The sequence below is a fragment of the Protopterus annectens genome, chromosome 13.part0 (assembly GCF_019279795.1).
Source record: "Protopterus annectens isolate FY-2018-M chromosome 13.part0, PAN1.0, whole genome shotgun sequence".
Taxonomy (NCBI): domain Eukaryota; kingdom Metazoa; phylum Chordata; order Ceratodontiformes; family Protopteridae; genus Protopterus; species Protopterus annectens.
Window position 1 is genome coordinate 295,335,863 of NC_056747.1, and position 21,895 is coordinate 295,357,757.

General features: G+C 37.8%; 1 protein-coding gene across 1 annotated transcript in view; it reads left to right on the top strand.

Annotated features, from left to right (window-relative positions):
* The first annotated feature begins 359 nt into the window (after nt 1–359).
* LOC122787260 (fibrinogen-like protein 1-like protein) overlaps nt 360–21,895 on the top strand; it is a 35,476-nt gene continuing 13,940 nt past the window's right edge. Inside the window, exon 1 of the mRNA XM_044053874.1 lies at nt 360–447. Within this exon, the coding sequence (XP_043909809.1) occupies nt 444–447 (4 nt within the window). The 5' untranslated portion in view covers nt 360–443. The remainder of the gene's footprint in view (nt 448–21,895) is intronic.

The window sequence follows — 21,895 nt, forward strand, 5'->3', positions numbered from 1 at the left end:
GCTACAATAAAAAAGGATACAGGGACAGCAGATGCAGAAAGCACAATCTGAAGAATATAACAGAATCTCTAAGTCAAAACATTCATGTCTCAAAGTGATAGAGAAAAACAGATACAAAGAGAGAGAGAGGGAGAGAACCTAGCACTGGTCACTTGGAGTAAAAGCAAAGATAACTACTAATGCATAATTAAACATGGTTTTCTGGCACAAAATTAACAGGAGATACGGGAGAGCTGTGTGTCACTGATTATTTTACAGTTTTGAAAAAGAGCGTGTAAAAGGTCACTCAGGTGAACATGCAGACACTGCATATACGATATCTCCTGTTGGTCACGTGACCAGTACATTGCTCTCTGATATCTGAGAATGTCTTGCTATAAACTGTCTTAGTTCACTAAACAGAAGCAGCAGGAGCAGCAATCCTTTCTTCACAACCTAAAAACATGAGTAAGCTTTATGTGTTTTTCTTTCTCTTTTAATCATAATTCTAGACTTCATCTTCGTTTTAGATCTTCTAATAGCCATTTAGTTAAATAATACAATGACTGACTAGAGAAATCATTTGCCTGTATGTAAGGTTCACTGTAGCTTAGCTAGTAATGGTGTCATATCCAGCCTTGTTTTTGCCAGCAGCATGTAGGAAAGCAATGTGGCAAAAGTATCCGACAGGTGAGTAATAACATGAGTCTGTCACTAATTGCTGTGTTACATGTCTATGCTAGATCTATAGAATGAATTCTATAGCCAATAACAGCAATTATTAAGTTTACTCAGCAGGGCATTCTTTTTCAAGAAGAGGTTTTACATAACAAACATAAATACAGTTATTGGAGTTCTGAGTATAACTGTCTCTAATGGATATGCTTCATGTTTAAGCAAAGTGAAAAACTCAAAATTAGCACATTCAGTGATTCTTTCAAGAAAAGTCTAAAGCTATTACATTTTGTGACTAATGGTTATACGGGTTTCCAAAATGAAGTGCTACCTAATCACCCCTATGGTCAATATATTTTCAGCAGTTTCTCCGGCATCCTAAATGTGGCATTATGCTGCTATGTTGTCATCTGCTGTTGCACATGTACAAGAATGGAATAGATTTAACAAATATAAGCTGAATGTATCATTATTTATTTATTTATTTGCATTTGTTTAGCTGGAAAGTACAACTGTATGTATTTTCCCATTTTCAGTACAGGCAAAGGAGAAAAGCTCCACTAATAAGGATAGATGCTGCCAGTAACAACGGTTACAGATCATTCCAATGAAAAACCAAAACCAAGGATTACATTCCCATTACAATAATTAAACACATGCATCAGTATCACAGCAAAGTGGATATTTACAGGTGTAGAAGTTGTAAAGTAAACATTAGTGTACATGTTATTCAACACTGATAAAGATCCGATTTCATATTTATATCCACACAAAATAAAATCATCATGTTTTATCACCTGACTGCACAAATATGATGATAACCTGAACATCCTGCATAGTGAGGTTTCAGAATTTAGATATTAACAAGATCTTGTATGCTACATGTATTAGGAGTATTACATCATTTGAGTAGTACATCATTTAGGAAGTGTCACTGTGTATCACTGATGTATGGAGTGATTTCAGAACACATTATTTGGCAGCAGTGCAGCATAATCCTTGTAGCTCAGACAGATGAGTAGCAGGTTACAAAGCAAGAAGTAAAGTTATGTGTACCATTCTACTGATCATCAGTAAATGAAATCTGCATTTCACATTAATTAAGTATTTATTGCCCTTCTTAAAGGACAGCCGCACTCAAATGTGATTTTTTTTCATGAGAAAGTATTTCCCTTTAAACTAACCCCCAAATGGCAAGATACAAATAAAACAAAATTTAAGTTGGACTCACAAAGGTTTTTGCATTAAAATGTTTCTCTACACAAAATTTGACTTTTTGAGAAATCACAGGATATTTTCTATTTACATTCGCTGCATCATCCATGGTATCATATAGGCTGGGAGGGCTAGTTATATCTCTGAATTTAGCAACTTTAAAAAAAACAAAACAAATCAATTATGCATGTCAGTTATTCCATCTCTAGGATCACTATATAGGGATATTATTGGGTCTCCAATTCTAACTACATTATTATGTGTTCCAGACAAGTATGCCAAGAAATTAATCTCGAGAGTGATGCTTGAGAGGTGAATCTTAGCATCCATGTTGAGAAAACGTAATAATGGGTACAGTCAGTGAGACCCAATCATAACTCTTTGCAATGCATGGAGTTTTATATACTCCATCCACTACTAGTCACAGCACTTCAGTATTTTTTTTTGTGACTAGCAGTATATACCCTATCTACTACTAGTTACAGAAACAAAATTACTGAAGTACTTTACCAGCCTTGAAAGCCAGTAAATCACTTAGCAAGTGCTTTTGCATAGATAGCAGGTAAGAAAAAAGCCAGGGACAGTTTTTAAATACTGCCCCGATTTAAACAAGTTACTTAGGTTCATAGGTTCATACTAGGCTATCTGCCCAAGGGCATTAAGCCCCTAGCCCTTAGTAGTGTAGCCACGCCACCTTTAGTTTTAGTTTGAATAATGCTATCATTTTTTCTGTGCCTCTGTCACAGTGACACTGAAGTAATCCCTGGGGTATATCGATATCTCCATCCATTGGTCAATCTCCTTTTGAACAAGGCCAGCGAGGCTCTGCCTCACCATGTACGGGATTTTGTTCCACAGCATAGGATCCTCTCCTCAGGTGAAATCTCTAACCCGTGTTATTCCTTACCGTGTCCGCAAGGTTTAAGTCTCCGTCCCTTTCTTTGGTGAGGCCTTTTGATTTTTTGAGGTTATTCATCAATTGATCTCAAACAGTATCAATCCAATATGTCATTATAGGTTGCGTGGAGACTTCGTACTGAATAAAGCTGGCTTCTTTGAAGAAAGGCAGCATAAGTTATAGTTTGACATCCTTTATCAGAGGTGAGATATTTTTTTGGCATTTTTTGGGAGTTTCTGGTTCTGGGCAATTGTGGTGTCTGCCTGCATCAATATTCGGAGGCAGGGCAGTTGAGTGCTGGAGGTCTAAATGAGTGATGAGTCTAAGGGGACGACCCTTTTGATCACTGATCTAGATGTGAACATATAGATGGTGCGCTAGAAGGTTTAGGTTTTAACTTTACTTTAGCAACATGAGTGTCAACGAGAACCCTGTCAACTTGCTGTCCCCCCCCTGTGATGACCCCCTTTTCTGTTGCTGCCTAAAGTGGATTGTCACCCATATTAGTGCTTGTTTTTTTTTGGGGAAGGGCGTGCCTATGCATTTTGCCATCTTCAGCAGGGGCCATGGCACCAGTTATCGTTGTCTGCTGTGTCCTTCCCTTGAGGACATTTGCCTCTTAGTGGGCTGAATCATGTCAGTGTTATTTGGTTTGCAGTTTGCAGTGTGCTTCAGCCTCCAACTTTGTCAGGTGTGGACCAAAGGTTCAGTAGATGCGAATGAAGAGGAGGACCAGGAGTGGAGACTTCTGAGGATCAATTTTGAGAGAGGCTGTGAGACCCTGAACTCTGACCTCGTGGGTTCTGACCCATCTGGCCCTGTATGGGTTTCAGTTGCAGTTGGATGTTGGGGTTACATTGGTGATGATTTTCATTGAGTTCTTGAGTGGGCGATGAAGGCTGTATGGACTGCCTTCCCTGCAGTAGCAGGAGGGGACTGTCTCGAGTAGAAAACCTTACCAAGTTTCCCGCTGTCACCTGCCTTTGACAAAAAGAAAAAGAATTGAAGAACCAAGTCTGGAGTTGGATCCTGCAAGTTCAAATCCGTAAAGTCCTCAGTTCCCATTATGATCCTTTCTTGTTGTGTTTTTGATCCTCCTTGGCTGTCCATCCAAGGTGTTGCGCGGGGAAGTGAAGGCTACCCACCAGAATCGTGGGACCACAGTCAAGTGAGTGCCTTACCCAGTTGAGTATTCTAGGTGTCGCTTGATTAAACAAAGCGCTGAGTCCTAACTGCTGGTGCTGTAACATTACAGCTGCCATGCATGGGACACATCCGGTACATCAGTTCTCATTTGAAGTCCCATGTGTGGCAGTTCTCACCTGGAGGGCAGTGTTTGCCCCCTCGCAAGGAGATGAGAAGGGAATAGATATCTCCTGGGGGAGGGGTCTCCCAGTGTGTTGTCAGCCAGTAGTTTTGTTGAGGAGAAGTTTGCACTGATCATTTAGTCACTCCATTTTGAACTAATTCTTTATCATTCTGTGAGTTGAACCTATTTTTTTACATCCTTAAAGTTTCTTCTATGATTTCACCAGGTTTGGCTTGCTTTTTTTCTCTTTATGATTTTTATAATGATTTGATTTTATTTTTTTTTAACTATTTGCATTCAAAGTGTCTTAAGCATTTGTTTTGTTTTGATATGCATTAGCCTATAATGTTTACAGATGAGAGCTTGTTTATGCTGGGGGATCACAGCTGCTTTCGCTTTGCTTTTTGTTACAGTTTTCTTAGTTTTTGTTTGGATTTGTGCTGTTGGTACAGAGTCGTAGGTGCTGGTGAAGGCATTTGGGTGGGAGTCATGTTTCATCACTGGCTCTTTTAGAAGGCCGAATTGTATGATTTGACACATTTTTTAGAGTTTTTTTTTATGGAAATTGAAGTTTTTGTTTCTTTGTTTGTGGGTGGTAGGACTATGAGACCCCAGTTTGATGATCTTATCTCACCAGTGAGGTCTTGAGGGTGGGTGTATTTTGATCCTGTAGTGGCGATGAGATATTCGTTGGATCTTGCTCTTCACCTGATATGATCCTGTGTGGATTCACTGGTTGAGTTTATGGGCATTTGAGAATCTTTGGGTTAGGAATTTAGTTCGGGAGTGTTAAGTGTGAGTGTTCCAGTATGAGTCATATTGATAAATTAGTCACTTTGAAGTGAGTATGTATTTAGGAGATTCGTTCCCAGTGGAAGGCCGGGGTTTGAGGGTTGTGAGGTGAGATGGTGTTTGCTGTAACATGCTGCAAATTCTGTTTTGCCTGCATGGTTACCGGGATGGTCTGTCCTGTGCCGGTTGGGCGTCTCTAACAACGAAGGAATGTCCAGCGTCCTTGATGTGGTGTTGTCCCCTTTTGTGTTGGCCCGGATTTCTGGGATGAAACCATGCAGAGATTTATGAGGTCGAATATGTGTGGGTGCACCCCTCCGCAGGAGCCTTTAGGGTGTCCTGTACAGCATGGACAGGGAGCACAGAAGCCGCTGGAGAAGGGCCCCTCTGGCGGCCAGCCTTTCTTGCCCTACTTTTTTCCTTTTGGTGTTCTATTGAGGTAGTTTTACAATTTTTTCCTTTCCTTTCCTTAGGTTTAGTGGTGGGAGCATTGGAGCCTTTCCCCGGTGCCCAGAGCCATTGGTGATATAGGAGCCAGGGTGATAGGTGCAAGCCGTCCAAGCGAAGGTGCTAAAGCGTCCCTTAGACAGATCCCAGGCTTACAAATGTCATAATATACAGAATGGAGCAAGAGAATTTCATCTTATCACTGTGGCATTCCATCATTCATCATGGTCACTGGCATCATTCCCATCATAGCGTCATACCTGCCTGGGCTACATAATCTCAAGAGCAATGCCTTTTCCATGTCATAATCAGTTGAAGGCTCTCAGTCCCTTTTCATGTAGCGTGGACTGAGGTAACCTGCCTTGTACCGTTGATTGAGAAATGTGCCGTATGACTGTGCTGCCCACTAGTAGGAGGTATTGAGAGATTTGTTTTTCAGTGGCTCAGTTATGTGGCTCCGGGCGCCCTGTGTGCAGCTTACTGCATGTGTGTGAAGTGTTAAGGGTGGTGAGCGTTTGGCTTATGCAATGTACTACGGTGACCTCTGTGTGAATTTTGTTTGTGTGGCATTTTGTTTTGGTCTGGTTGTTGTTTGGACTGTCTGGTTTGTTGTGTGTGTTTTGTGTTGGCCAAGAGTGCGTGAGGGTGTGTTTGCCTGTGTTGCTCTGGTATGTGCCAGTGATTTTGGAATTTGTGAGCCTATGTTTTGTGTGTATTGTCTCAGTATGTGGGCTCCTAAGGATCCGGTCAGCATGAACAGAGGCTTATGTATGTGTGGTGTGTTCAGTTGCTTCCTATTCTTGGTGTGCTAGCTTGTTGCTGAGAGCTGAGAGACTTTTGCCGCATATTGTGCTTAGTACTGCATGTCTTTGTGTAGGACTCAAGAAGGGAGAGGATTGTTCAGTATCGAGGAGGCAACATGAGCCATGTATGATAACTTCACCCAGTGCAGCGTCAGAAGGGTTTAGGACTTTGGGGAACTATACCCCCATACCAGAAGCAGTAGATCAAGGAAAGTAAGACAGGACTTTTAGGCTGGTGGTTTAGAAGATTGATCTAGTGGCTTTTAATAAGAAGGCAAAGACTCAGGTACTGGGGGCTAGCTGCTGGAGGTAGACTACAGTTGGCTTAAAATCAAGTAGAAGGATGAAGCTCAGTTAAGCCAGAAACTGGGCAGCTCAGTTAGAGCACAGGAACAGTAATGCAATTTATAGCAAACAACTGCTTAGCGCAACGAATGGGCCCACCACGAGTAATGGAGCACTAACTTCTGGCTTCAACGCTTCCAAATCGGACAAAAAGCAATTTATAAAAAGTGGATCCCAAAAAAGATCCCACCTTCCTACTAAATGGGACAATTAAGTACAGGAACAAAACAAAAACCACAACAAAAGCGCAACAGCAAAAGGAAAAAAAGACTGTATACAAACAGTGTAGTAAAACAAAAAACAATTTTTTTTTTTGTTAGGAATGAGAAATAAAAAAAACAATTAATGTAAAAAATAAACATAAACAGTTGCAATGCTGCACTTCATAGCAGGCAAAACCATGGTGAAGCAAATATTAAACTTAAAAATGCAGGTTTTTAGCTAAATGCAGATTGGATAAGTAAAAAACTAAATTAGTTAGTACTGCTGCTTAATAAACCTCGCCAGTGGAAAAACACTAAAAATATTTATAACTTCCTCTTGTAACTCTCCTCTTTAGCCTGCTCTATAGCAGTGGCTGCCTCCTGCGGGCTTTGTGCAGGTGAGCGCAATTGAGAAGAAGCTTGAGCCAGGTGTTTAGCGTGGCAAAAACAAGGGCACTTAGAGACAATAGGCAACTTTAATTTGAGCTATCAACTTGGACTAAACAAATCCTGTAGTGGATTTCACCAGGAACAAAAAAGGCTCCCTAGTAAGCTAAAACGAAAACTGGAGATAATTCAGTTCAGTGAACTATAACAGGATGACAAAACAAACAGAAAACTTTTTTTTTTTTACAATTTTTAAGAAAAAAAATGACCAGGAAAAATTAAATGTTTTTTTTTTTTTTTTTTTAAAGTGCAAGAAGCAAAAAAAAACATTAAAAATGCTATAACAATGTTTAGTGTCAAAGAGCAGGAGTGTTACAAAACAGGAATTTGAATTAATTTTTTGTATAAAGGAGAAAACATGCCACAACAGTTCAACAGTTTCAAAAAAGTAGAAAAAATACTATCAAATAAGGCCAATATGCAATTCGAGTATGGCGGAATGCAAGAAACATAGAAAAAAAAACAAAATGTCAGAAAAAAACAGTTTTAACAAGTTTTCTGAAATGAATAAAAAGAATGCTTTTTAGTATGAAAAGTTCAAAAGGTGCAAAAGGAGGAAAAGAAGAGAAATCAGAAAAAAAAATCTAAAGTTTAAGTTTTGAAAAGAAAAACACTAGAAAGGAAGGGTGTGTCACAGTAGGGGGACATAGTAACATCTGTAAACTTCCGTGGATAAGCAAGGAAATATATTCAGGGACCAAAGGAACATCCCTTCTCATATACATGACTGTCAGGAACTGTATAACAGATGTTGTACACCTCTGAAAGTGCTTTTATAGTTGGGTCTCTCTCTCTCTATATTACCACATAACAGGTTTATCTTTTTTCCGATGTTGAAGCATAACCATGACACTCCATACACTACAAAAAATGTATATCTAAGCACTGACTGCATTCACCCTTTTTATGTATTACCAGTCAATTATGACCAACTTTACACTTCAACTAAATTATGTGGCTTGGAAATATAAAACTGGTTCTGAACAAAAACATTAATTAAACTATTCTTTCAAGCCTAACATTCAAATGTAATTTAACATGTATAACAGATGGCCAAAAAAAAACACTCAGAGTTTGTAACAGTAAAATACAAATTAACGCTCTTACTAGTGACAGTAAAAAGTCAGCTCAGTCCTGAGGAAGATATCAGCACAGTAAATGTTTTTTTCAGTACAGTGCACTTTGTGTCTCCATACAAATTGTTACATCAGAGAGTTAAAAAAGACCTTATGATAAAATCACAGTGTGGTAATGCCTTCAGGACATCTGGGGGCATAAAAGTTAGAAAATAACCAATTATAGTGAAACAAGGACTACAGTACTTTAGTACTACAAAAAAGACCAATAAAAACATTTATTTTGTTCAGTTTTTGGGCGGGGTAGTGTTTAACTATAAGGTTCCTCTGAGCCTTAGGCTCAACCTTGATTATTTTGGGACTAATTTTATTTATAAATAAGAGGAGATGAAACCTGTTATAGCCTTAGCTATCTTTGCAAATTAATTAATTTTTATATACAAGCTTGGAATACGATTTTATGAAATTGTTTCGGGATTTATATAAAATTATTTTTCTTTTGAGTTTATTTTAATCAGAAGATGGAAATGACATTTTTGGGTGTAGTTTTATTTGTATAGCACATTGAGTTAGTTGAACATATAGGCAGAAAAGAACCCTCTTCATTCTGTAAACTAGTAATGCACATCTTTCTGAGTTAGTTGGGCTCTACATAAAGAACTTTTGGAAGCAAAATAACTGTTTCCAGTGTGATATTTTTAAGCAGTTTAAATTAGAGAAAGATGTACTCCAAAAGGTTACACTTCCAAGAATATTAAAGCATTAAATAACTGTTTAGCTCCTGCTTATTCTTAAGCTAAGAACTTGGGATTAATATTTCACTGCAGTAAGGGTTATGTTATGATTTTTGAAGGCTTCTCTGAATGGTATTATTCTGTTTCTGTTCTTTACAGTGTAAAGAATCTAGATATTATGACAAAAGATACATTTTATTTTAAGGAATATAGCTTGTATATACCTTGCATATAAAAACTAAAGTTATGATGTAGATAGGACTACTTTTTATGCATCTTCTTCTTGAGTATAATGCACCCTTTTGTGCATGCACTCTGTAATTTTCAAATTCCATCTGCAAGACATCTTCCTTACAATGAATAATTGGTTAAGTTGAACTTATTCAGTCTAAGATGCCACCCCTTTAGGGGTAAGTTCTGTTCAGCTCTTTGAGCCCTTAATGATAACGTACTGAGGGCATTTTTATACCAAGGATTCTTAATCATGATCTCCTTAGTTCCACTTATTGTAGATACTATAAATAATTGCGTTATGTAACAATTTCAGTATTTTAGATCTCATATAGGTTCATAGATTAGCACTAGTCTAACAGGCCTTGTGGGCTAATTTAAGCCTAGTCAATTACTCCATGTGAGAATCAAACCTGCACATTGGGATTATAATGTAAACATCTTAACCATTATGCCAAACTCCCAGACCTTTTCTGCTAATACATTATCATTGTTTATTCTGGAGCTTTTCTCACTGGGACTCTGCTGAAAAGGGGTTCAGCCTAGTTAGATTATCTTGGCCAACAAACATGAATGAATGAAGGAATGAATAAATAAATAAGAAATACACGACTTCATCACCCACTCTGTTTTCTTTCTCTGTCTCTCTCAAACTATTACCAGGGATAGACTTGTCCCAATGACTTGCAAGACTATAAAAAATGCCTTTATTTATTACACATGGTGGGTTATTACTTAAATCCCTTGTACATGATTGAATGGGTACAGGATTTGTTTCCCTAATTTAAATGAGTCTGTATTTCTAGATCACCTTTAGACCTAAAACCCAGTTTTAGGAGGTTATGAAGCTACGAAAGTATCAGATCAATATTTTTTCTGTTGAAGGTTTGCAACAAAAAATAGAGGGACATACTGAAAAATTACAAAACAAAGAGTATGTAAATAAAGCTAATAATCATAATAAAATGTGTAGCTTGTTACAGAATTCGTGCCATTTGTGGAACTAAAATTCTAAATAATTTGTCAACATCGGGCTATAATGATTTTAGATACTGTTCTCAAAACAGTTCTGCCTATTAAACTAAAGAGAGGTTATTGTAATGCTTGCACTTTATCGGGGATATTATAGTACATTTGACATCTTAAAGAGCCCCATCAGAGAAAGGTGAAACGTTTGCATGTAGCAGCTATTCAGAGTGGTCAGTATTACAGAAGTACTTCCTACAGGAAATAAATGAGAAAAATCTGACTTCCATTAAAAAAATAAATTGTAATACAGAAAATGTAGTATGTTATCCCTCATGCCCATGTTCGTTTTTATGTTGCACAGAGCTATTTAAACAATCTCACTGGGACATCACTAATAACATTCATAGTTCTCTAGTTTGTTTTATTCTGTCTGGGCCCTAGGGCCATTAGAACACAGCTTCCAAATCTTTTGGAGAGCAGGTTTACTGTCTTACTGAAAGATCTAACATTCTCTTAAACAAATTTAATGAAGAAGAACATCTTATGTATTAGCTAGCTTATTCAAACATTGCCAGTGATGTGGAGATGTAATTATTCCTCTTGACATTTCAAATCTATCAATCTTAAATAAAATGTTATTGAGCAAAGAAAATAGGGTTATCAATAATTTTTAGATTCAGCAGTGTTCCCAGTGTATCCTGATGGAATGCCTTAAATGTAAGACACAAATGGCGTCTAATGTAGTGATTATATTATTATTATATATTATATAAGGGAAAATTTCAGTTCACATGACCACCTGATTAGGAATATTACAACAGGACACCTCTCAACCTCTTATTGCAAGAAATATTGACAAAGCCTGATAAAATTGGGGGACAAAGGCCAAGAAATAGGGACAGTTTATAAATATTGCTCTTATAAACTTAGAAAGTTACTGCTGTAAAAGGCTTTGTGTTAACATACATTTATTTTATGAAAGATTTGAAGTCTGAAACTCAATTGTATGTCATTATTTAGTAACTTCAGTCCTCAGATCATCCCAGTGATTTGCCAGAAAATCACAAATTTTATGAGGAACAGACCAAAAATATGAGGCAAAAATCTAAACATTTTGCGAAAGTCTGCACAGTTAAGAGGTATGTAAACAGCGCTGATTATACAGTTTACTGTAAGTGATAGATGACCATATTCACATATTTAGAGTACATTTACATATCTACAGTATATATATATATATGACAATATTCATATATTTAGAGTATATTTACATATTTACTGTATATATATATATATATATATACACACACACATACACATATTCACAAAATTATACCTATATTTATCGGAGGCCATATGCATCAAGATACACTTTCAAACTATGATTGTCCCGCAAATCTATAACTTTAACTGAATGATAAGCAGAAGTCAGACGTGTCACGGTACACTTTCAAACTGTGACTGTCTTGCATATCTGATACTTTAATTAAATAGTAATTGAAAGAAGTAATATCAGCGTCTCTAGTTGAAACAGGTGGCATAATGGCTCAGCAGATAGTGTAGTTACCTCCCAGCAAAAGGTTCCCTGGTTCAATTCCCGGCTAAGGTGTCTTCTGTGCAGAGTCTGCATGTCCTCTCTATATTTGCGTGGGTTTCCTCTGGGTGTTCCAGTTTCCTCCCACATTCCAAAGACATGCAGCAGATGGATTGGACACTCTAAATTGGCCATAGGTGTGAGTGTGTGATATGGAAGAACAACCATGGTAGGGCTAGCCAGCTGATGGTGTGAACCTTGGCTTTAGATGATTGTCATTTTTGAAGTCACACCCTGACCCCCTGTGTAGACATGGGAATAGGGGTTGTGGAGAAATGGATTTGGTAAAAACATTCCCAGTCTTAATATTGCCAGCATACTTGGCAATCCAGAGTGTTTCTAAGGAAGGGAAAATAATTGTGCCATGAATTATTGAAAAACATATATTAAAAAATAAAGACTGTTTGCACAGCTCCCAGGATACAAACAAAGTGCCCATTCCTGGCATAAGCACTGTTTCCAGGGCTGGAACAACAAACACTGCAAACTTGTAAAGAGGGAAACATTCTGCCACAGGCTATGCTGTGAGTGAATCCATTGTAGTAGCTGAAACCAGTAATTCACAAAAACAAAACAAAAGATTTTCCAAACTATAGCATTGAAACAATAAAGTGAACAGTTCAGGATATTGCTTCTTTTATACAACAAACTCATACTTTCCACACAGGTTATATGCAGTAAGGGTAATATGGAAGTTAATGGAAAGAAAAATACTTGCACCAGAAAAAAATATCCAAAGCTACTGATAAAAAAGAGCAAAGATACTACAATAGATGGGAAAAAGAAACTACAAAGGTGAGCAAAACATTGAGTATTAAAGGAAAAGAAGGGAACTAGTAGAACCAAGATAAGACATGTCATTACTAAAAACAGTACAGAGAAGGGAACTCTTAGCTAATGCGTGAATTGTACATGAATACCCTATTGAACAATGAGCATTCTCCAGCAGGATATTAATGTACAGATATCACCAGGTAGCCTTAAAACTATACTTAAAGTCACTTACAGGAAGTCTCCAAGCCTTAGAGATAAGCTGGTGCACTATGCATGTATGGTTCTGATATGGAAAACTATGCCTCTGATTTGGAGTTGAGTCCTGGATCCACAGTATGTCTTTACATAAATGACTGACAGATCCATTATATTAGTGGAGATGATACATGAGTAGAGTGGAATCTAAATGCCACAGATCTCAGGTTATACCCACACTGCACTGTCCTTATAATATGTATTATCTAGGACAAAATCAGGAAAGTGAGGTACCATCGTTTTGAACACATGTGACATTAGAAGTGGCTCATACATGAATCCTGTTGCCAAACATTTCAGCTTGAATCATCATAGTGATGAATTTCAGCTCTTTGTTTTATTTACGATAATTTATGGTCATCTTGCCACAGATGTAAATCATGTTCTCTGCACGGCATACCTTTAAGTTGAATACCTTATAACTTTGGCATGACTAATGAGTTGGTAATGAACTATTTCTGTGGTATGCATCACGGTCTGGTAATATTTTGATGTTTGCTTTTTCTTCTCTCCTTCTTCCTACACTCATGTTTTATCACTGCTCAAATTTAGTAAGCTATGTAACCGTGTGAACTCAGGCCCTATATTTATCACAGAATAAGCCATGTGAATTCATGTTCTGTAATCATTACAGGACTCATTTCATACAGCTCCTGCCCAGTTGCCTCTTTACACTTAGTGAGAGATTTGCTGATTTTTTTTTGTTGTTTGAGATATAATATGTGCACTGTTGTTCTCATCCTTAGAAGACTATAGGGCAAAGGTGCTAGTTTCAGAGTAGAACATAAAAGCTTGCTTGTTTTGTTCACTTATACAGTTTGTTGTTTTTGTGAAGTAGCAAGAAAGACCAGGCCACTTGAGTAAGAAAGTTAGACACTATAGCTGACGTCCACTGTGGAACTCTAAGAAGTATGGGTAAGTGCTTTATAACTAGGGTCATGAATGCAGTGAGGAATCAAATACAGTGATTTTTTTTCACTGCATTAAATCCAGATTCTGGGGTCACAGCAATGGAGGCAAAGTAGGGTCTGTGTCTGAAGACACCATGCACTCCTTTGATTGTAACATTTTAGTGCAGGCAGTTTCCATTCTGCCTGTAGTATAAGGAGTCAGCTGGTCAGGAAGCCATCCTGTGGCTCACCCTAAGTTTGTCTTTTGCTAACTTTTTGTGTACATCATCTGTGTACCAGATGGCTTTCTAAGGACAACAACATTTTATTATAACTAGGTCACATTAATCCAGAATATGATGATATAAATAAATATTCATCAGAAGTCCACTGATGAGGGGCACATGATATGTATTCATTAAAAGTTGGAAAAACACCCTAAATTATATCACAGAACATCTAAAATGCCATTGCTTCTGGAGGTAAGGACCCCCTCATTCCTAGCCTGACTTATTTATTTATTTCATTTCAATCAACTTTTCTGACAACTTTTCTGGCTTACCATGAAAGGTATATCGGTGGCAGATTATAATGGGAGGGGGTTGCCTAATATACTACATTTCCTATGTGACTAATTACAACAGGACATATTTTGATATGTTAGTCTCCTAAAAGATACTATATTTGACATAAATTTCTTTGACCAGAATGTACCACTTTGACTAAAAATTTATAAAACTTTTTCTGAGAGGCATGCCCCTGGACCCCCTTTCCCAAGACCTGGGGATTGTATGTGTATTGGTTAGGGGCTATAGTGTATGTCAGTGTATGTTGTGACTGTGATGTGTGTGTGTGAGGGAGTGTAAAATGTGTGTGTGTGAGTTACCTTTGTGTGTCTGATTGTGCGATCTCGGAGTTAGTATATATAAGTAAGGGGGTGTGGAGGGCGCAGCTAGCCCCCCTGCTTATCTGTAGTGTAGGATTTTATGTTTGAGTTGGGGGGGGGAGTTGTGTATATGTGTTTGTGTGTGCTGTATCTGTAGTGTACTGTTGGGATTTTGAATTTCACTGTTGTAGGGTTTCAGTATTTGGAATGTTCGGCTATGTAATTTCAGAATACTGAAATTCGGGATTTCAGTATTTCGGGATTACGTAGTGAACCCAATTTTTCTGGTTGAGATCAATATTCTTTAATTACACCAGAAAACCAAAAGGTAAAATTGTGAACGTTAGCAATAAACAATGAAATGATCGTCTGCTCACAGGACATAGAAAATTTACTCAGAGGAAAAAAATGTGCAAGTTTCACAATAATCAAATAATATATTAGAGTATTACAGAGGCAAGGGGAGATTCTGTAATACAATTACAAACAAAACTACTAACACAAGTGAAATGAAAAACACAACTTCTACAGCACACACATAACATTCTTTGGTAGTTTCCTACAGAGACGCAAGAAAAAGTGACTAAACCTTAATCAGATCATGTACAACAGCTTGTAGTATGTGAACATGTCCCTGATGTGTGTTAACAGTTTCATTGGTACCAGTTCACAAATATATCAGACCAAAACCATTGTATCCTCATCAGCCTGTGCAGAGGACAGAGACAAGGCCGATATGGCTGAAGAGATATAGTTTATATTAAGACTAAGTTGTGAGGCTGGAGGAAAAACATGGCACAGTTCAGGAATGTGAACTTTACAGTTAAGAAACCTACAGTGGGCTGTGAAATCAGAGTTAAAGACTGTACATCTGAAAGAGTAAAATGAAGGAATGGAGTTCTGAAGAAATACTGAGTGCTTCAGTTAGGGTACGATGAAAGGATGGAAGAAGATGCTGATTAGTAAGAGAAATGATAAAGTAACACATCTGAAGCTCAAAATAGTCAAGAACCATTTTAAGGTGGCAAGGGCCAGGCTGTACCTTAGTACTATGTGCAGTGATAGAAACAGGAATACTGCCACACCACAAGCTCTTTAGAGAAAAAGACAGAATCAGTGGCAAAGGGGCACCACAGAACAGAATCAGTAGCAAAGGGGCACCACAGAACATAACATGTAAGGCATCAGTGATAAACCAGAACAAATGTATTAAGGAGAAAGTTCACATCTATTAAAATACACTCATAGGGAGATAACCAGGCTTACAGTTGTACTAATGTGGGCCTTAAAGTCATTCAGCTGGAGATACAAGGCAACATGTCTCAGAAGGATCAGTTAACTCAGTACTGGTACCTTTAAAAGTAAAGAATGTAGTAGATGGTAACATTTGCCAACTAAAATAAATTTACCATGCACAGCCATAAATTTACTGTTATTGGAAGAGTGGGTGGTGCTATTGGGCTACTGGACCACAGCTTCTCCAAGTTTTATTAACATTGTCTATATTTAATAAGTTCATTTCTGCTTTTGTATGAGTGGTGCCTTTAATTAATGAACTATTTACATGGAGAGGTACTCCAGTGGTGTAAAGGAATAAAGCCATGTCTATAACCCAGCTGATCCAGGTTCGAATAGTGGCTCAATCGACAGATGGGGTGTTAGGCAGGGATGTGTTGACTGACTTGTGGTCATCTCCTGTGTCAGTCTTTAGTGGAGGATGGGGCTGACACACTGGTAGGCATGCCTAGAAGAGGGAAATAAGGGTGGAGACATGGCTGAGCTGCTGCACAGACAGGGCAATATGCCACATACCTCCACTGCATGCCTGCCACAGACAAAACCATTAGGTCTAAAGGGGGGAGGCAGGTAGAACATAGCAAAAAACCTCCACTGGATAGATGCAAAGACATGCCAAGCCCCTAGATACCTAATGCCCATGACCAGTCCAGCAATACTGCAACAGATAGCAGGGGCAAGGAAACAGCTGGTAGATCCAGCATGGATGGGGCACTGGGATGCCAGGCCTGAACTAATGAAGGAAGGAAGAAAGGAGGGACCATCAAATTATTCAAATGCAGAATAGTTGTGCTGACACATACCTGAAAGAGACTATTTATTCAACAGGCACCTGTATACTCCAATAAGTAAAATGGCTCCACAGGTTTGGTTATGCTTGCATTACATGGGAACACCATATAATGATAGCTGTCTGAAGGAAAACTGTCATTGGTCAATGGCTGCAGTGCTGGGCAATGCAGTAAAATATCCCAGGACAGTACATCTTTCTCTCAATGAAATACACGCTGTTATTCCTGCTTTTACTTCTTCCCATAGCAAAAAAAACTTTGTACAAGTTCACTATTATGAGGCCATTTGGGCTGTAATGTTTCACACACAGATGAGAGAAGTAATACAGATGACACAACAACATTTCATTTTAATGCTTTCATATTTAACAGAATTAAGGAAACCATAACCCAAATAAATGTGGCAGGATGCTTTATCCAACATCATATACACTGCATATAGTTCACCCAGCCAGTGGTACTAATCAGCCTGAGATACATGAGTGAATCAAGCGGACATGAGCTTTTCATGAAATGAATAATGTATGCAGATCTGATTTCCAGAGGTAACACACTATGTTTTTGACAGGGCTAAAATACAATAAGTGATACTTTCCCCTTAGTCACATGACTGTTTTCACCATATGGCTAAATAAAAAAAAAAATCACACCCTCCCTTGTAGACTAGTCTGTTGTAAAAAATAAATAAATATACAAGTGAGATATGAGGTATACACTGGTAACCAATGGAGATTTACATACCATAACAGTGTCAGTAGTGTAACAGGTAGAACACACTCATTTGGTACAGAAGGCTGTGGGTTTAATTTCCACAACAGGTGTATCAATTGCTGACACTACAGTGTAGCACAAGGGGAGTTCTGCCCTCCTGAGTGTGCCATCCTTCAGACGAGAATGTTAAACTAAGGCCCCATTTGTTTGAGTTGGTGGAAGCTCCAGTGGATGGAAAAAATCCCACAGCACCTATAGAAAAGAGTAGGGGAAGTTCATCATGCCTTGGCCAAATTTCAGGTAATAATATAAATACCATCTTGGGTCTCCCCTGAAAAGCTGCTACTAGCCTAATGGGACTAACCTGATCAATAAATAATAAATAAATATATAAATAAAGCTGTAAAGGTTAAATAATTGCAGCTACCATGACACTGGTTGTCTTTTGGTGGTAGCATATCTGACTAACTTCCATTGCCTTACAGATGTTGTTAGGATACATTAAATGAACAAGCAGATGTTCTGACAAGAAAAAAATAATATATAATGGCATTGGCACTACTGTAAAGGTAGCACAGATTCAATGACTTATAGGGCATTTTAAAATCACATAACTTCTGGGACCTCACTTAACTGAGCTTATATTATACAAGGATTCCCCATACTGATATCAGTATAATTAAAGAGGCCAGGGAATGTAAAATACATAAAATTAGTAATAAAGCTGTGACATTCAGAGTAGGAGAAGATGATTATTACAAAGTAAAACTGAGGAAGGCCAGTGTTTTTGGTAAAATAAAGCAATTCTGACCAAATTTGGACTTAACGATGGTGCAGTACTTTAATTTGATATTAAAAAGTGGTTCATCAGAATGCAAAAATGCAAAATAATTTGTCAAGCATTATAAGCAGAAACAATAAAAGGCACAGAGAGTTAGTTGAGGCAATTGTGTTAATCTAACAAAATAACAGGAGTTTCTACTGAAAAAGGTGTCAATTTTATTGTTATAGAAATTAATTATAATTTCTCTTACTATAATATTTCTCTTTCACTAACTTGGCTTAGCTGACATAGTTTGATTACAACAAGAAGCAACATACGTGTGCATAGATATTCTCTTTTGGTATGACTCAGTGTAAAACAGTAATTTTTTTTAATGATTTAGGTACTTGCATGGTAAATACATATAAGATAACAAAATGCAAAGGCAGTGATATGGAAACTTTCATTTGTAACCAACAGCAGAACAGCAGAACCAGCAGAATATTTCAAAAATGACAATGGATTCAGTTCCACAATAAAATTTATTGCTTGTCTTGTCTTAGCGCCTCGGCCATTACAGCCTTCAAAGAGTACAAATTTACCAAAAAACATATTTCCCTATTTATACATCACAAACAATCATTTAATTAAATAATCAGTCAATTAAACATGCATTTTAAAATTTTAAAGCAAACCTCCAATTAACGTCTCTGTTTAAGCCTCTTGGTGTCAGTGTATCAAATTTCAATATAAATACAGTTTCCTTATACAATAAAATATTTTTAATTAATCTTTCATCCCCTTCCCCTGATAAACACTTCTTCCAAAATAGTAGCTTGTAATAGGTTAGCATCACTATTATGTTTTTCCCCAAAATGAGATGCTATAGGACTTTCTAGTCTCCCCTTTTTAATATCTCTAATATGTTCTTGCAACCTAATTCTAAATTTCCTTTTAATTTCCCCAGTATAGAAAAGGTTGCAGGGACATCTCAGGCAATAAATTACACCCACTGTATCACATGTGAAATAATTATGTGGTCTAAATGTTTTTCCATTAATCCTAGGAAAACTCAGTTAAATAAGGGAACATACATTGCAATTGTTACACAGTATAGTACCCAAAGATACTAATGAGGTGGAGGGACTAGCTACTGGTGCAATATAGTAAGCTTTAACCAATTTGTCCCCCAAATTCTGTCCTCTCTTATAAGCCACATAGGGAAACTCAGAGACAATTCTATGTAGCAGTTCATCTCTATGTAATAATTTCCAATAATGCTTTATTAGTTCCCAGATCCTAGTACTTAAACTGTTATAAGTGGTCACAAAAAACTTTTTATCTTTTTCAACCAAAGAATTAATATTACTAACACTAGTAAATCTTTTTCTACTATTAGTGTCATGTTTGTTCAAATTATACTGTATTAGTTTATCAATAGACCCATAAATTAAATTCTCACTATATCCTCTCTGTAAAAAACATAGATAGTGTTTGATTAATTTGTTTTTGTAAATTCAATTTATTATTACAGAGCCTAGACAATCTAATCATCTCTCCATAAGGTAAAGATTGTATAGTATGAATCGGATGGCAACTAGTACCAAATAAGTACTGGTTGCCATCCTCAAATTTTTAATTGATTGATTATTTAATTAAATGATCGTTGGTGATGTATAAATAGGGGAATGTGTTTTTTGGTAAACTAGTACTCTTTGAAGGCTGTAATGGCCGAGGCACTAAGACAAGACAAGCAATAAATTTTACTGTGGAACTGAATCCATTGTCGTTTTTGAAACTTTCATTTGTAACTAAGAAGTATGTAAAGCTACGTAGATCAATACTCTTTCCCTTTCCATCTCTGCAGAACTCTGCACAATGGTTTTGAACTGGCCCATTCATTCCATAGGGGTGGTAGCCAGGTATCTGTGGGTTAGGCGAGAGTCGACAGCCCATTGGCTCCTGCCCAGGAAGCACTGTCAGTCCAACCATTCCCTCAGTGGTAAGAGTCAGATTGTAGGAAGCAGGCCAGCTACATGACCTAGGCATAGCTGCTTGGTTGAGAAGAGAGGGCATGTATGCTACCTCACATTCCTCTTATTTTCCCCAGCTCAGCAGGGAGGTTCCTGCCAAGTGCAGTACAAGATAACATGATCTCTGTAGCGGAGGGCAATAAACCAAGCCACCACTAGGTATCACCAGTGCCAAGTACCTTACCCCCCTCCCCCCACCCCAGATGAGAAAGCTAATACCGGCTGCTCAAACTCAACCACCTGGTCTCTCAGGTAACTGTGCCATTATTTGAAAAAGGTTACTTGGGTCATAGTCAGGGCTTCGTCCTTCTATGTTACAGGGCTGAATGGTGATACTCTCCAGTCTTGTATAAACGTTACTGGTTGATAGCAGAACAAAAACATTGGAAGCCCTCTGCTTTACTACGTACACTATTAGTTAAACCCCAGGATTTGGGGCAAGGACATGGTTAGGCAAGTGTATAACTGTTTTAACTATTCACGTTTGTAGTCTGTTCTTGTTTTTCCTGTGAGTGAGATGGCATCGGTTTTGGACAAAATCATGCAAGGATTCCTTATTTTGTTAATAAAGATAAGGCCAGTCAGAAGACATCAAACAATGACAATATAACATATCATCATATAATATATGGTATATTTAGGGAATGTGTATTTATTTATTAAGCATTGATGGGTTGCACAATCCTGTTAATTGTACAAGTATTTTTTTTCAGTTATCATTTAAATACAACACAATTCTATACTGATAGGACTACCCGCCTTTATACCAAATTAAATATTGTGGGTTATATTTGAGAGACTGAATTGTCTCTTTCAGCTGGAAGGAGATCATCATCATCAGCCCCTTTTTTTCACTTTTCTACATGGGGTTGGGGTGTTATGTCAACCATTGCCATCTATCTCTATTGAATGCCACTCTCATGCACACAGGCATGCACACACACACACACACACACACACACACACACACACACACACACACACACACACACACACACATGCACAGGTACATCCATCCATTGTCATTATCATAAACTCCCTTTTTCCCCATTTTTCTAGATGGGATCAGGGCATTGTGTCAGCTGTCACCATCTCTTTCTGTTCAATGCAAATCTCCTAAACTCATCATTCATGTCTGACTGTCACAGGTCTTCTCTCATACACAGTCCATCCTTTGCTTTGCTGGATGCCCTCACTTCCTCTTAACGTCTTCCTGTCTGTCCCAAATTGTCTTCACCAGCTTGTCTTCTGCTTTTCTGCAAATGTGACTGAACCACTGTAATCTCTTCTCTTTGACCATATCTGCAATTGGAGCCACTTTGGCTTTTGCTCTTATGTCCCCATTTCTTCATCTGTCCCACACTGTGCATCTCAGGCACTTCATTTCCATTACATCTAGCTTCCTCATCTGCTCTGCCTTTACTGCCCAGGTTTCTGTACTATACAGTAGTCCTGACTGCACTTCTCTTTTGTACACCTTACTTTTCATCTTCTTTGGCATTGTTCTATCATATACCACATGTGACACTCTGTGGCAGTTGGCTGCAGCCCCTCTGACTCAGTTTTGACCTTCTAATTCAGACTTTCTTCTCCTCAACCACCCCTCCAGATACTTGAAGCTGTTAACATATTCCATTATTTTCTCTCAATTCTCAGCTTCTTCTGATATCCCCATTTGCTGCCATTACCACTGTCTTATCTGTACTCAGTTTCATCCCATGTGCTTTCAGTTTTGCATTCCATTCTCCTATCCTTTGTAGAAGTTCTTGCTCAGAGTCT